This window comes from Phaethon lepturus, unplaced genomic scaffold (assembly GCF_000687285.1).
Source record: "Phaethon lepturus isolate BGI_N335 unplaced genomic scaffold, ASM68728v1 scaffold4422, whole genome shotgun sequence".
NCBI lineage: Eukaryota > Metazoa > Chordata > Aves > Phaethontiformes > Phaethontidae > Phaethon > Phaethon lepturus.
Window position 1 is genome coordinate 9,989 of NW_010522448.1, and position 16,034 is coordinate 26,022.

The following is a 16,034-nucleotide window of genomic DNA, read 5'->3' on the forward strand; positions in this document are numbered from 1 at the left end:
GTACCCGGTGTAAAAAAAATCCACATCTGGAGCACCGAGGAGAGAACCAAGGTACTTTTCTGGGAAGTCAGGGCTTTGAACTATCCATGAATCCTCAGCAGTTTCCTAAAACACAGAGGGATTTCAGATAATCCCCTCTTCTTTTTCCATACTGTAACCTTTATAGTTTGGGAGATGTGAAACCTTTGCTATCAAACAAGGCAAAAATGCCCCCTTCTTTCCTTTGCTCCTTCTGACACTGATTATAATTCCTGTATTGCAGATGGTCTACTAACGACGTGGATTAGATATGCACAGGCCAAATTTTGAGTTTAGATTAATCTAATGGTGACATTATCTACAAAGGGCTTAAATCGTGAGGCTCAGTAAAGCAGCTTAGTACATAAGGGTAAGAGCTGAGGGAGCAGTGCTGCTCGTGTGGATTTACATGAAGAAGTGGAAACCCAGTCCTCCGAAGAACAACTGTCAAATGCAGGAAACCCGAGTAGCATAAATAAAAGCAGATTAAGAAAGGATAGGAAAATGGTGCTCTGTGTCACATTTAAGTAGTGGTAGACCGACAGTTCTTCGTGTTAGCTGAAGCAATACGACGCGACGGTTTGGAGGGGGAACGTAGCAGGCACTAAGGTAAATTGTGAATTTAATGACATTTGCCGCGAGGACAAGCCCTAAGGGGAATGTCTGACAGTGTGGAACCACCATGCAGAATAACCTGGTGAACAGCTAATTACATTACAGTCCAAATCAATACGGAAAATCAAAACAAGGCTAGAAGCTATGACGTATTCTTTCCTCATACTTGCACTGAGTCACCTTGGTTTGTAACAGAACCAACAAATAACTTGCACGATCTCTTAGTTTTTTGGGTTTTGGGCTAGCAGAGCTGGATACGTTTCCTGGTAGAGTTTATGAAACTCTTTGCAAAAACACCAATGTGAAATTCCTTTCTAAATAACTTCTCGTTATTTTTAAACTGCGTATCAGGATATCAGGTTGTCCAATATCCTAATGTTAAACAAACTCTCGCAAGAATAAATCTTGATGTCTTTTCAGAAATAGCATGGTTTGCGGCTTCTCACTTTTATCACAGTGAATGTCACGCTTCTACAAGACTTCTTCAAAATATCGAACTTGAGATTGGAAGCATCTCGATGTTTTTAGTTATCGCACCACATCCTCTAATTTTACAAGCAAATTGATCCAATAACATGGCCATCTGACATATCGGTAAAACAAGAAGTGGAACCATTTCCACGTCTTCGAGAGCATTTGGAGGCCCAAGGAGTGTAAAGTTGTCTCTTCTGTGCCACATAACGTTTCTGCTCTTTGGTGAAAGAGGCCGGTACAAAGCAGATATTCATAACGGTCCGTCTCGCGTTGCAGGAGAAGGGCAGTAGCTGGAAACTCAGACTTGAGCTCATCTACAAGAGTTTTTTTGCCCACGGTTCAGGTAGATACAGTTCAATGCAACCTGTTTCTTAATGTAATATATATTTTGGTATACCTGCATGTTCTTTATTCGTACCTGTATACTTTCAAGGTTAACAAAAATTGCTCCACGGACACTAGAGCAAATGAAATCTGGTGTCACGTGGGTTTATGTCCTTCATCCCTACACCCTTCCTGGCACAGGAACGCTGGCTGTGTCTCCCGTTATTCCACTTCTGCCCACCTCCTCTGGAGCCTGCCATCCCCCCGTTCCCAGCGGTGCTCCGGCGCGACGGCTGGTGCTGAATTAAGCTCGTCCTTTGTGGCTGATTAAGCAACTGTGATGTCCGATACTTCCCAGGAGGTCACCCGTAAGCTTTCGAAGGAGTAACTGCTGCAATAGGCATTTGCATATGTTCATTTTCTAATACCTGCTGGTTATTCCTGTGGTGAAATAGAAAACTCCTTTAATCTTTCTTTAATATCCATTTCCTGGCACAGGCCCTGGTTAGCTGTGACTTAAATACAGCAGTTTTCGTTGGCACCGCTATCGCTTTTAATAGATCGCCGAGGCGTGCCAAGGCGCCTGGCCATACTCTGCCTCCCATTTGTGCTCTGCACCGACTTCTAAATGAATGCTCTGATCCCCTCTCTGTCTTTCCAGATACTGGTTTTATTCTTTGGCTTTACAGTATAAAACTACTAGTAAAGCTAAATCTGGGTAGGATTTGATTGGGTGTGGGGACACTGGTTAGTATTATAAACCATCTCTGATGTATCGGAGCCACCGTGTCCTCGCCTGTCACAATAAATGACCAGAAAATTGGCTCCCTGCAATGTTGGGAGGGCTGTTCGCGTTCAACTTGTGGTATCTCCTGTACACAAACTGCTCAGGGCTTCTGCAATCAGCAGTGTCTTGCGCAGGGCTGACCTGGGTTATTCACCACAATTACCACTTCAGACAGGTACTTTGCAGCTCCTGCCAGGAGAGATTGAGCTTGTCTTTTCTACAGGTCGGGGAGAAACTGCAGGTCTTGCCATCCTCTTTGACACCAGTGGAATAATGTATCCCAAATAGTCTGTGAATTAATTTCATAATCTCGTTTTTACACAACTTTGGCTATTTTTGTTCTGATGAACAGCTAACAATGTCATTTGTTCATTAGTTAGGGAGGCTGCCTTTTCCAAAACGCTATCCGGGACTTTTTTTTTTTGTTCCCTTGACATAAGGCAGTGTATAAAATTCCCAGCAAAGTTTAACCTTTCGTTAAAGCTCACCTTTTTTTATCTACTTCAGTTCATAGTCAAGGTCTTAATTGCACCTCACAGACAAATGTAGGATGCTCAGCTTTGACATGAATATGAGCTCTTTCAGGAGAGTAACTGGGCAAACTTATTTGTGATGTAAACCAGAGCCCCCGCTAAGGGGAGGGACGTTTCCATTGGACACTAGTCAAATTCCTGGCAAAACCCAGCAGCCTTTAGAGAGATGGTAATGTAAACACAGCCCCTCCGATTTGTTTGATCTCGATGCATGAGATCCCCTAGTCCTGCCTTCGTGGGAGCGGGTTATACGGTAGATACTTTTTGTTCATTTGAGAAAAGAGAGGTGGTGGAGCCAGGGGTGGCTGTGAGCCATCACTGCCCTCAGCAGGAGGTACTGCTGGGCCAGCCCCGGCCATCTTCTGGAGTCTTTGACCCCATTCTCCGCGTGAGGAAGGCGTGAGGAATTGCATCCACCTCCTGCGTAATCCTGAAGACTCGAGGAGTCCCTACAAACGCTTAGGAAATGGTAACTGTTTTATCGCGATGCTTGTGGCTTGCTAGACAGCTAGGCTCTGACTCGTGGCACACAGGGCTCAGCCCTCATCCTTAGCTGTCAAATTTTCCGTTACGCAGTAGATTTTCAGCAAGCACATCCTTACAGTTGCCTTCTCCCTCTTGGAGAAGGACAAAGAAACTTCTAGAAAATACAGAACAGCTTGTTGGGTACCTCTGATCAGAGAGTCAACATTTTGTTTTTTCCCTCGTATCAGATGCGGGGAGATGTTTGTTTCTTCCCACAGCCTGGAGCAGAAGAGCATCGTTCCTGAAAAGCACCATTACAGCATGTTCTTATAAAATGTGCCCGGGGAACCACAAAGGCTCAGCGAGCAAAGAGGGATGCAGAACTGCCCGTGCTTTGCACGGTGTGTGATGATCAAGTGCGTTGCCTGCACAACCGCAAAAATGAGCGTGCTGGTTGCTCAGGGTGACTGATGGCCGTTCTTGAGGCCCGTTTTCAAACAGAGAAACAAACGAACCGAGAGTTTAGGTGGCTGGGGAGGAACCTTGCGTGGGCACTAAGGGCTGAGCCGTCCCCTGCTGTAGTTAATCCGAGTCTTTCCTCTTTACCTGAAAAGCTTTTACCAGTGCCTGACTCACGTGTTTGCAGAAATCAAAGTTGCTTTGGTTCATTCAAGCACCGACCATGGTAGGGTGATGGGCAGCAGGAACGGACCTGGCTGAATTATTCTGCAGCAGTGGTTTATCTTATGAAATAAAAGAAGTGCTGGGGCGAAAGGACCGTATTTCCCAGCTGTTGTAAGTACGTAGGTGGCACCTGGAGCTGGAGGAGTTGGCACAGGTAGAGACGCCAGCAAGGCAGCATCTGTATGTTGGCGTGGTTGATCAGGAAGGCGTCGCCTACCCAACTTGAAGGAGCAGCGCTGTTTGTTGGTGTCCTATGAAAGTCTGTAGGGCTATGAAAGCGCTGGGGATTGCGTCAAGTGATTACTGAAGGCAACGCTATATAAACGACAGCTTTTCTAGCCAGTTAGCTCTGCGGTGGACGTTTGCTGAAGTATCTGCTCCTGTGGCTTTGAGGGCACCACAAGAGTTTTCCAGGCAATTTGTGGCTGACATACATAGCACTTAGGGTGAAAAAGTGTCCTGATAGTTTTGCTACCTCTGAAATTTTGGTGGAACATCAATTTGTGCAGGTGAAATGTAGATATGGAGCTAAGGAAACACATGAGCCCTGGCTGACGTCAGAGGTGACGTAAAGGAAGGTCAGCAACTCATACAGGCAAAGTCTGCAAGAATTAAATAGTGAGAGACCAGCACCAGGCCAAAAGCCAGTTGCAAAGTATTTTTTGAACTGATAAAACCATGTTGCCGTGCGGTTGAAAAGCTGCGGAAGATGCAGATTAATATTGCCGCTCGCGATCAGAAGGTACTGCAGGACTCTGGGGCTGAACTCTGGTTTCAAACAGTCTGGTCTCTGTTCTCGTGTTTCCTCTTGAAAACCTCTTCCAGATCGCTTGCGCTGCCTTGCCTCTGTGTCTCGCTCCACGGTAGGGTTTAGCACTTTTTCAAAAATGGTTTGAGATCGGCAGATAAAAGAAGCTTTGAGAACCGAATACTTATTCCGGTGCAGCGATTGTGTTTCGAGGAATCGCAGGTTATTGACGTCAACGTGCCGGTGAGTTTTGTGCTGTGTATTTCAGCACGCAGGAACAAGTAGAGGCATTGCTAATCTTGTCAGCCGAGTCCCTGACTATAGCAGAGCTGGTAGATACCTTTAATATGCTGAACGTCTAATAAAAATTTTAAAATACTTTCTTCGTAGATATGGCAAATTTATTTCAGTTTTTATTCCCTTTAGAAGTGGTGATGAGAAAATAATGAATAATTTTGCCTTTGAACCAGCAAGATCTATTAAAGCAAGAAACAGTGGAAGAGAAGGGAAACCTGTTTGAAGGCTGATGTGTCGCGTATACTGAAGGCAACTTTTTATCTTGCTCTGGATATGCAGCTTTGGGTTTCTCATTCCCTTCACCCTGTGAGTATTTGGGCTGTAACAATATAAATTTATTTCCTGCATGTAGCAGAGTAAGAAGTTCTGTGCACACAGTAAATACATTTTACGTGCTCAGACTTGAAAAGCTGAGTGAAGGTCGATTTGAGCAAGGACTGCTCTGCGGCTCCTTTGTCATGAAAACCTGCGGCAAAAGTGGATAAAAATTGTCAGAAACTAGTTTGTATTTCAACGACAAGTGTATCTGTGTGTTTCATTCCTAATCACAGCGATTTTTCCAATGTTTGCTTTAAAGCAGAGCTACCTAACTCGTTTTTCAGCTTGGCTTAGATGGAGCCTTAAGTTAGCACGCTGGCATTTAACAGATTTGGACAAAACTTGCAACCAGAAGCTGCTGGTCGCATGCCGGGGCCGAGCAGGTTCCCGATGGCGCGTGGTGGCTTTCAGCCTGCAAGTGGTTTCAAACGCTAAAGGCAATGGGGCGAGGAGCAGTCGTTTGCTGAGGTGAGCTGTGGAGCCCTAATACTGTAGCTGATCTGTTGACGGATTTCCTGACCCACAGAATGAATTCCACTGGGTCTGGTGTTTTGCACTGAGTGTCGTTGTTTCATGTGTTTTATGGCCAGAGTATGCTACTACGATCCTCTTGACTGACCTTTCAGTTTATCATAGGCAGTGGGACTTCTCTCGTCGTGCCCAAGCTGGGGCTGAACTAGAAAGATTTTGAAAGATTTCTAGTGACCAAGAATTCATCACAGCCTTTAAAATAATTGCTGCAACGGCTAATTAACTGCATTACTAAACTTTTCCACTACCAAGAATTCACCACAGCCTTTAAAATAATTGCTGCAATGGCTAATTAACTGCATTACTAAACTTTTCCACTGAGTTTCTGGCCTGTGTTTTACTGTGGGATTTTCTTTTTTGTTTCACGGGGAGGCTGAGGACTCTTGTCTCACCATGTGGCTGCCTCTGCTGTCCTGAGCTGACTGTAGCATGAGCTTCCTTTCTTTAAGCTAAGTTTTCCCATCTCTCTTGCCCTGTTCCCTGAATGGTCTCCCATATTTTGAGGAGTGGATGCTAGACCTGGTCACAGTACACCAATAGGTGTCTTGCCGCTGCCAAAGCCAGAGGTGATGTGACTTTTCCCTTGGAATCCGTACCTTCACTCTGTTGATGTGGGACTGTCGTTAGTCCCCTGTGCCATGGCGTCATGCTGGGAGTCACGCTCTGCGAGCAGTAAAACCGAGAGCATCTCCTTCTGCCGTTCGTTCAAGCTGTGGGCCATCTCCAGTTTTATTATTCATCTCCAGAAATACTAATTTCTTGATTTAGCAAAACATTCAGCATTCCCTGTATCCCAGAAGACATCCTATAGCAATGAGGACCTGCCATGTGGGTCTTCCTCCCACCCACCAGCTCATCTACCAAATGGGACCACAGGGTCTGGCACTAAGTGACATGTGTCAGGCAAAGAGGGTAGAATCGTTTTTGGGTGAGCAGCAACAGAGCCGCAGTTGTGCGAGGTCTCGCGTGGTTTTCCCCGTAGCCTTTGCAAACAACCGTCGGAAGTCCTGAGGAATCGCGGATCGAGTCGTGCCAACCCGAGCTCCGAGACACGGGAGCAGCGTTGGCCGGGGAGTCGTGGGAAAGCAGCACCAGCCCGTGCTAGAGTTGGTGGCTGGGGGACCTCAGGGAGGTGACACACTGCCGAGCCTTCAGTCTCACTCAGAAAGTTGCTCTTCAGTCAGGTAACTCTTGTCTGAGGTGAACAGGCCCTTGGTTAAGGCCAGAACAGGCTCTCATTAAGACTTTCTTGGCCTTCACGGTAGATGGGACTTGTTATGCTTGCCGAAGTAAATGTTGCATCTGCTGTGGATGCTGGCTGGTACAGCGCACAGCGGGGCCCTTATTCTGCAGCTTCTCATTCTGGGAGTTTTGTTGTCTCTGGCCTTTCGCTGGAGCCACAAGTTATCCACGTGAAGCCCCACGGCCTGACCGTTCACGAAAGGATACGGTCAAAGCTGCTTAATAAACATGCCCTGTGCCCAAGGGCATTGGCAACGGCAGGCCCACAAGCCAGCAGAACACCCGAGCACCTCTCCGATTTCAGCTGTAGCCGGCAAATGGCGTAAGCGATGGGCGAGAAGCGAGCAGCACCTTGTTCTGGTGTGGAGATGCTGTGCTGGTGCAGAATTTGTACCTGCGGATGGCTTGGGCTCTCGTCCTGCCCAGCGTGGACGGCATGGACAGCTTCCTGCAGCGTGGGGTGGGCAGAAGAGGGCAGCTGGTCCTGGTTGTGGGAGAAGCTTGTGTGGACAAAGGCTTGTGCCCCTCTCCCCCCTCTTTCACTGCCCCACGTCTGATACAAGAGGCTAAAGCGCTTTATTGCTCCAGCGGGCGAAGGGCGTCAGTTGCAGCGATGGCTGATGTTGGCCCTAACCCTGCTCCGCTTCACTGAAAACGCTGCCATGGCACCCAGCTCCCTCCCTTTCTCTGCTGGGCTCTGTAAAACCGAGTATGAACGCATCATTAGGCAAACTACGACCAACCATCACACTTGTGAAAGATCAGCAACTCTCTTCTAGTTTATTGACTGCAGTCAAGTTTTATTATGCCTCAAATAATTAAATACTGCAACCGTGACATTAAAAATACAGGCTGATTTAACAAAATAATTGTATTCTGAAGATTATGTACATATTATACATTTTACAATATCATGTAAACTTTTTTTATACATAAGGTAAATCTGATTTATGGTAACTAGAAAACCCAAAATACTTGCTGACAAAAATATTCCTATGAAACATAAGCACTGTGTCTAGGACACTCAGGAAAATTGCAAAGAATGGAAACCAACTATAAAACATACTCTAGTTGCGTTAGTAGAAAAATGAATTAAATTACATTCATAGAAAAAGTTAAACTAAAAACATTGCTATGCATCATTATTAAAAAAAAAAGGGGAAAATCCCAAACCCTCCCCTTTTATATATTAACACACACTTTCCTGGGGAGCTACTGTGCGCCTCATTTCCAGCAATGGGGCGTAGCCTAGGAAATCCAGATTCCCATTCTCCTTTTAACATATATTAAATAACTAGGGTCTGTACCAATACAAATATTGTATATATTCATGCACTGTGATTATGTTCGTAGTAGCCCACCAAGGCACAGTTTTTGTGTCCTTGCCCCCGCCCCCCTTACGTTTTGGCATGCAGTGCTAGAGCTGTTTCTGTTCAAAAACCTGCTGGGGGATTTGTCTCTAGTCTGATTTTCACACTAGGGGACACAGAAACCCTGCCAGCATAGACTTAAAAATAAATAAGTAAAAGAAGGTAAAGGCCTTACTTCAACATCTTGCACCAATCGTGTCAGCTCAGTTAAGATGCCTTAACCCTCTCTACAGTCTCCAGAAAGCACGTCACCGAAATGATGTCGTTATAATTCTCTGGTCAGATATTTTATATATTAACTAGGACAACAAAATTGTTCCTTCTGCAAATCTTCATTCATGTGACAGCTGTAGTGTTTTGATTTGGCATAATGGGTCTTCAAGTCTAAATTGGTTTCTAGCTCACATCTCCTCTCAGCATACCACCATTTGCATTATTTGCTACGTACGGCATGTAATTGAAGTACCTAGGTATGCTCATTAAAATAAATGCATAATTTAATGGTATATAAACAGCTGCTAAAAACAGCTGTGAACCTGGCTGTATTCTGAAGGCTTGTAAAGCTTGCATATTTTATAACTGTTCTGCACCTATAAAAGGCCTGGTCCTGCAAGGAGCTGGGCATGTGCTTACCTTCAAGCATTTGAAGAATCTCATGGATTATAATGAACAAAACCACCCGTGGGCCTCTATGAGCACGGCAGATCGTGCCCTGGCCGGGCAGCATGGCCAACCATTAGTCATAAAAGTTGTGTCAAGAAAGACAACGAGAGTTGGAGTGACTAATGTCAGCTGGGTTTAGGCACTAGGTATAATCCCTCAGATGTTGAATGTATCTGAAATTAGACCAACATCTCTGTCAGACTTGGAAAGTGTATTCCAAGATGGCCTTTATGAAACATGCCCAGAATTAGAAAAAATTAAACCTATATGATGTCTGTTTATGTACAGCTTTAATAGAAAAGAAATCCTAATCTAGAGTATCAAAATATCATATTCATATAAACGTATGAGAGCATCTAATAGAAAAGTAAGAAGTGTAAAACACAAACTTTTTTTTTTAAATTAAATATCCTAAAAAAGTTGTTGGTTTAAAAAAAAAACCACACCCACAAAACCCCAGGCATTTCTGTGCTAAAAAAAAAAAAATTAAGACCACTACATCTCTCCTCGTCTACGAGTTTTTGCTGCAACAGCTCTGCCTTCCTCCTCCTCTTCCTCTTCCTCCTCATAATTTTCTTCATGAACTTCTTTCTGGTTGTTCTCTTCTTGCATTTCTTGCTCTCGATCTGCCCCTCTGTTATTTTTTTCATCTGCCTGATCGGGGAAAACAAACAAAAAAAAAAAAACCACAATTCAGTGCAACTGGCAGTTTCCTTACAGTTTATTTTGGGGCAATGAGATGAAGTTAAGGAAAAGTGACTGTCAGCTGGAGTTGTTAGAGCTGAGGGACAGAAACAGGAAAAGATTTCCAGAAGCCTCCAGGCAGCAAGAAAGGGTGTGGGGGTGGAAGGATGAGCAAAGGGAAGTTGGGACAGCATGAAATTTCAAGGTCTATGATCTAAATTATTATGTAATGTCACTGTGACATGTTAAGTGCTTAATCATGTCTCCGAGTTTGTGGGTTTACGCAGTACTTACATTTTCGTCGTTTTCACCATATGGCTCTTCAGCATTGCGTTCCAGTTCTCGTTTCTTCTCTTCAGTCAAATCTTCCTGGATCTAGAAAGCACAGAGATGTTCTGTGTATTTTAATTTCCTTTAAAAAAAACTAGTCTGTGGCATAAATGTAGACACATTTTCACAGCTATGCTTTTACAGAATTAAGATTCAAAAGAAAGGGAGGAGAGGGCATGGAGAGGTGAAAGAGGGGGAAAAAAAAGCAAGCACCAAACCACCCAACCCACCCCATCAGGAAAGTAACTTCCTCTGAGACCACATTTAACGACACTTTTCACAGACTCTCTCATCAGCAGCATTTAGATTTAGATTTCCATTCCATGTTTTAACTTTACATATATAGTATTTTCTCCTTGTCCTTCACAGTGAAAGTGTCACGACACAGGAAGGAGTCATTACCGACACTTCCACCCTACTGTAGACTCCTAGAACTATTTTGGTTCCGATATGCGATGTAGGTATTTAATGGTAACTTTGTCCGTTTTCCCAGCAGTTGAGCAATCCTTTTGCCAGCTGCCCCTGGAAAACCACAAAAGAGCAAGGGGGGAGATTGGGAGTGAAGAAAACCTTTTCCAACTCTATCCTTGGAGAGAGAGCAGGCCATGCTGCCTCTGTTTTCCAGATGTTTAGATCTTGATCTATCCCTTCTTGCTTGTATGCCAGCACCTTCCCTCACTTCCACATCAATTCTTGTTTAGGTGCAAATTTGAGAGAGGCATGCTTTTCAAAGTAAACTTGATTTTCTTTTGGAGAATGCCGTTACACATGTCTGCTTCAAACCGTGTCCTGCAAGCTGGGTAAGGTGCTTCAGTAAGGCCGTACAGCTCTCCCCACGGCAAAAAGCTGTTTCACCTGGCTGGGAAGCATTCGCCACTCAGTGCTGCCACCCACCCCTGCCACCAAGAGCAAGGATGAGACTGCTGCTCTCCCCGGGGCTCCCTCCCTCTAGCAGCTGCCACCACATTCCCCTGAAGAACAGCAGCAGCAGCCTTCTCAGCAATGTCAGTGCCAGGAGAGTGTATTTAGCAGCTGCTTCCCACAGGAGGCAAAGCTGCTTGTGAAGAAGTTCTCTGGGGTCAGGTGTTGCTGCCAGCAGAAAGGCAGCCATCAAACCTGGATCACATTGAGGACGGATGGAAAAGATTTGAACAGCAATGTATTTGAGTCAACCTCCTAAAGAAACTATTTCTAATTACAGCATCCCAACTCTTTCTTGATTGCTCATTCAATCACTGCTGACTCTTTAATACTTCCAGTAAGCACAGTCCTTCATAAAACATGTATCAAATTACTTCCTGTAAGCCAGAGAGTAATTGCCAAAGGCCAACTATCACCAGTTCCTAATGACCTGGTTTGATTTAAGTAACCTGATTTTGGACTGGTGAATTCTAAGTGCACGCCAGCTACCCTAGACAAAGTGGTCCCCATAAGGGAGTAATGAGTAGCCGTTTCGATCGCTTTTTGTAAATCATTATGTATGAAGTAGAAAATAGCCCTTGATTAGGTTATGTATTGAAGAACTGCAGAGCAGCTATGCTAATGCATGCATACGAGCGTGCCATTCAACATAGAATGGAGAAAGTCCCTTCCCCTCCTTTTCTCCTCCAGTCCAAAGCAATGTGCTAACAGCTTCCTGACTGTTTGGCTCCATGAATAGTTGGGGTTTACACACCTTGGATTGCTGAGGAGATAAATCAAAGCCAGAGCTAAAGATTAAGTAACTGGCCAAGGAAGCAGTTTGTCCGGAACAGCAGTGCATGATTAGAGATGCAAAGTTAATGAGGTTTTCAGGAATTTTTCCTTGTGTTGTGAATGGCTTAATCTTTTCAATTATTGCACAACTAATACTGTGATTGCAGCATATAAGCATGAGTAACACTAAACGTGTCCAGAAGTGGACAGCAGTGTAATGGCAAAGACTTCTAGGTTTCATAAAGTCAGACAAAGCTATTTGGGTTCATTTTGCAGTTACAGAAGATACCAACGTTGAACATTAATGGAGATGTGCTCTGCTACCTGAGTCCACATATGCCTTTTGTCTGTTTTCTTACCTCCTCTTCTCCTTCTTCCTGGTATTGTTCATCCACATTATCTTCCTGCTGGTCAGGATTTCCTGCCATCTGCAGAAAGAACATATAAAAATTCAGCTCTATGTGCATGCCTGTTAACTTCAGAACACTGAAGGTTAAAGCTTCTTGTTCTGGAACTAAAACTTTATGTAAAGCTAAAGTAACAATAACAGCATTAAGAAGTTATAGTGCGTTCATTAGCATTAATGATAGCCTGGCTACATGATTTAGAACTGCCCTAAATTAAAAAATAGACAGCAGAATGATTATAATAAAAATCACTTCACAGAATAAAGCAAGCCTTTCCATACTAAGCAGGAAGACAATGAAATATTCACACCATTAAAGACCAATGTCGTAAAATACAGATTATTTCTGCCTAGAGGAGTTTACAGTTTAAACACGGTTGAAATGCGCAGCATTCACTGCAATGGATGTAGAAGGAAAGTGACACCACCACTTACAGTTGATGGCATGTTGATGGCATAGAAGCAGCACAGAAGGGATTTGTGGGAAGACGTGAAGATTGTATGAACATGAAGATTGTTCTTCCAGGGGCTTGTGTGAAAGTAAATGCAGGGGCCCTGAACTACGAGACTACAGAACCTCGCTGAGTGGAGCCAGTGGTGAAAGACTACCAGTGTACCACCAAGAGTAATCCCGCACTTTCACCTGCACATGTCATATATGGCTTAAAAGAGATCTTTAAAAATCAAAGTTGAGTGTTCTCTTGTGAAGCTGTGCTACACTGTCCTTAAAGAGGACCCACAGATGCTTCCCTTCCCTTTACTGACCACTAGGTGCTCTTCCATTCCCGGATGTCCTTGTTTCTGACTGGTTTGCTTGTGCTTTTCATTTTCATCTGGTAGATTTTCTTCTCTCTCTTGCTCAGCTTCCTCAAATTCATCTTCTCCCTGATTGTTGGGGTCATCAGCAGGGTTCACATCTTCCATGGCTGCCTTCTGTAAAATTTTCAGAAGTGAATGTTAAATACATATTTTTATCTCACAGTCAAATTCCATTTCACTTGAGAGCTTCCCTAGCATGAGCTGCATTAGAGCCAAGTCCATACCCACTGAAACCAGCTGGAATCTCTCTGCAGGCATCAGGGGTCACCAGATCAACCCCCACCCAGTACAGAACTGTCAGTTCCTCAAAAGAAAAAGTACTTCAGCACTGAATAGAGACAGAACTGCAGGATGGTGTCTGTCTGCTGAAAACCAGATTGAATCTGATGACTTATTTCACACTGGCTGTTGAACTTCTTTTGTTGACTATCTGACAACTGACAATGCCTGATAAGACCAGGTGAAAAAAGATAAGAGTTTAAATGCTCACAGCTCAAAAGAGCTGATGTGATCTTTCAGTACCAGTCTGTCCTGCAATATTGACCTTGTCTGCATCTATAATAAAACAAAAGAAAACAACACTCACTTCTCATCATACTTTGCCATTCAGAAAGCAAGCATTTTCTTTCTGCTTATCATTCTGTAAAAGCATTTCTGATATCTTTATAGCTGACAAGTTAAAGATCCTTCAGAAATATTTACTATATAACTTAATTTGCTGAGTACGAGGGGAGTGAAGATGATATGCCTGATGTTCCACAACACCAAGTAGGATGGAACCTGGGGCAAGGCGCAGAACTGAATCTCCTGCATCGAGATCTCTGTGCGTTCGATATCGCGGCTGCGTTCAGTGCTGAGGTGTGGCCTCTTTCAGGATCTCACACCACTTCTGTGCTGACTCCAGCTGGTTTCAGTGGCTATTGAGTTGGCTCTTACCCTCTTAACTAATGACAGCATGAAAAAGTATTTTTCATATACTGTCACCACGCTTTTTGACTGACCACCAGTAAGTTACTCCTGTTATTTTTCTGAATTCAAGTTTACCTGTCCAAGTCCTAGAGAAGTCCAAATCCTTTATTCCACCTAAAACACAGATCAAAGCAATGCAGAAAAACAGCTTGCTTCCAACAAGGAAGCTTTTTTCATTTCTTCCCAAATCACTAAGGACAACTTTAAATAGATCTTGGATGTAGTTTTAAACTGTCAAACTTGTCTTCCTAGCAGACCTCTGGTTCATCTTACTTCTGTACTGCACAATTATGTTAGATGAGACCTCTGGGTTTTCACTTCAGTAACGACTGCAATCCATAGCATCTTAATTCATACTCACAGATTCATCAGCCTGCTGATTTTCTACTTGATGTTCTGGTTCTTGCTGTTCATTTGCATTATTTTGATCATCATCTTCACCTTCATCCTGGTGCTGGTTGTCACGTCCATAAGCTGACAAATTTTTGATATTATTATTGTATTACAGCAGTTTCTAGTTAGCCTTTTTAACAGTCTCCTATATACTAGCTTCCAGATGTGCTTTTAGCAGTAGGCAGCCTTTACCCAAAGAGCTTACCTAAACATGTAATGCTGACAGAATTGTTTTACTGCTAGTAGAAAACTGACACTGAAAGATTATATAATTTGAAGATATCAAACAAAAACATAGGCAAATCCAGGAATGTGACCAAGATCCACAAAGCTCTATCCTAGTACCTCAATCAAAAGGACACTCTTCCTTTCAGATATGAAAGGATATGTGGATATGATCTTTAGTAATTCCTGTAGTTCACTCAGTCCGTTCAGCCAGTGTTATCTGAGCTTTTGGTTTTAAATTGCAAGTGTATAGTTCCCTTGAAACCAAACTGGATATGAAATGAATATTAAAACCTTGCATGAAAGGCAGTACACAGGGAACCCGTGAAGATGGTAGGGACATACATTTTATCTTACCTCCTTCCTCTTCCTGAATACCTTGCTCTTCTTCCCCTTGTACAATATCATGGTCCATGTTATCATAACGAGCCTGTTGGCTGAGAAAATTAAATGCAAATACATCATTTCAGTTTCAAAAAGGTGTGGTTTTGCTTTAGTAAACAAACCATCCTACTGCCTCTCTGCCTCTCCCACCTCCTGCCAGAATGGGTTCCAGTTTAGCTTTCCATTACCTTACATTTTTTCACATCACCCTTCCTGAAAGAAGAGATACTTTATAGAACAAAAACTTTCTTGTCCTACTATACTAACTTCTGTGCTTGTATTTTTCTATGTATCAAATGGGATCTGCCTTGTATTTTCAAAACTCCTAGGCTAGTATATCCCATAATCAAAGCACAAATACTATGAACTGGAAGCAAACAACCTCTCAAGGTAAACGGTCTTAAAGACAGACTACATGGATCAGTTATTTTGTTGAATAAGCAGTTTTAGCTTTCATCTTGAAAGGGGTTTACTTGTGTGGTTGTTCTTGCAGGACACAATATTTTGACTATCAATCAACTTATAAAAGGCGCTCCTTTTAGAACACGGGTCAAGTTAATAATTAGTATTTCAATGTTTCAGCAAAGAAAATTCAACGGGCTTAAGATTAAAAAAAATAAAAAATTGTCACTAACAATTTTAAACTAAGCAGAAGCATAAGGAAATATGACAGGGAGGGTGAAAGGCATGTGGAAGCTACAATATCATGAATATAACTGCATTCACAATAAACTTATGACACTAACAGGACATTGGTTTTTCCTGAAATCATTGAACACAGGATTGTTTAGGTTGGAAAAGACCTTTAGGATCACCAAGTCCAACTGTTAACCTAGCACTGCCAAGTCCACCACTAAACCATGTCCCTAAGCACTGCGTCTACATGTCTTTTAAATACCTCCAGGGATGTGACTCCACCACTTCGCTGGGCAGCCTGTGCCAATGCTTGACAACCCTTCTGGTGAAGCAATTTTTCCTAATATCCAGTTTCAACCTCCCTGGCACAACTTGAGGCCATTTCCTCTCATCCCCCATCGCTTGTTACTTGGGAGAAGAGAGC

General features: G+C 43.4%; 1 protein-coding gene across 1 annotated transcript in view; it reads right to left on the bottom strand.

Moving 5' to 3' along the window:
- Positions 1 to 9,564: 9,564 nt before the first annotated feature.
- Positions 9,565 to 16,034, bottom strand: part of GOLIM4 (golgi integral membrane protein 4) — a 33,047-nt gene continuing 26,577 nt past the window's right edge. Inside the window, exons 11-16 of the mRNA XM_010281804.1 lie at positions 14,948 to 15,027; positions 14,334 to 14,446; positions 12,950 to 13,117; positions 12,138 to 12,206; positions 10,048 to 10,128; positions 9,565 to 9,723 (exon numbers count right to left, since the gene is read on the bottom strand). Coding sequence (XP_010280106.1) covers positions 9,565 to 9,723; positions 10,048 to 10,128; positions 12,138 to 12,206; positions 12,950 to 13,117; positions 14,334 to 14,446; positions 14,948 to 15,027 — 670 coding nt within the window. The remainder of the gene's footprint in view (positions 9,724 to 10,047; positions 10,129 to 12,137; positions 12,207 to 12,949; positions 13,118 to 14,333; positions 14,447 to 14,947; positions 15,028 to 16,034) is intronic.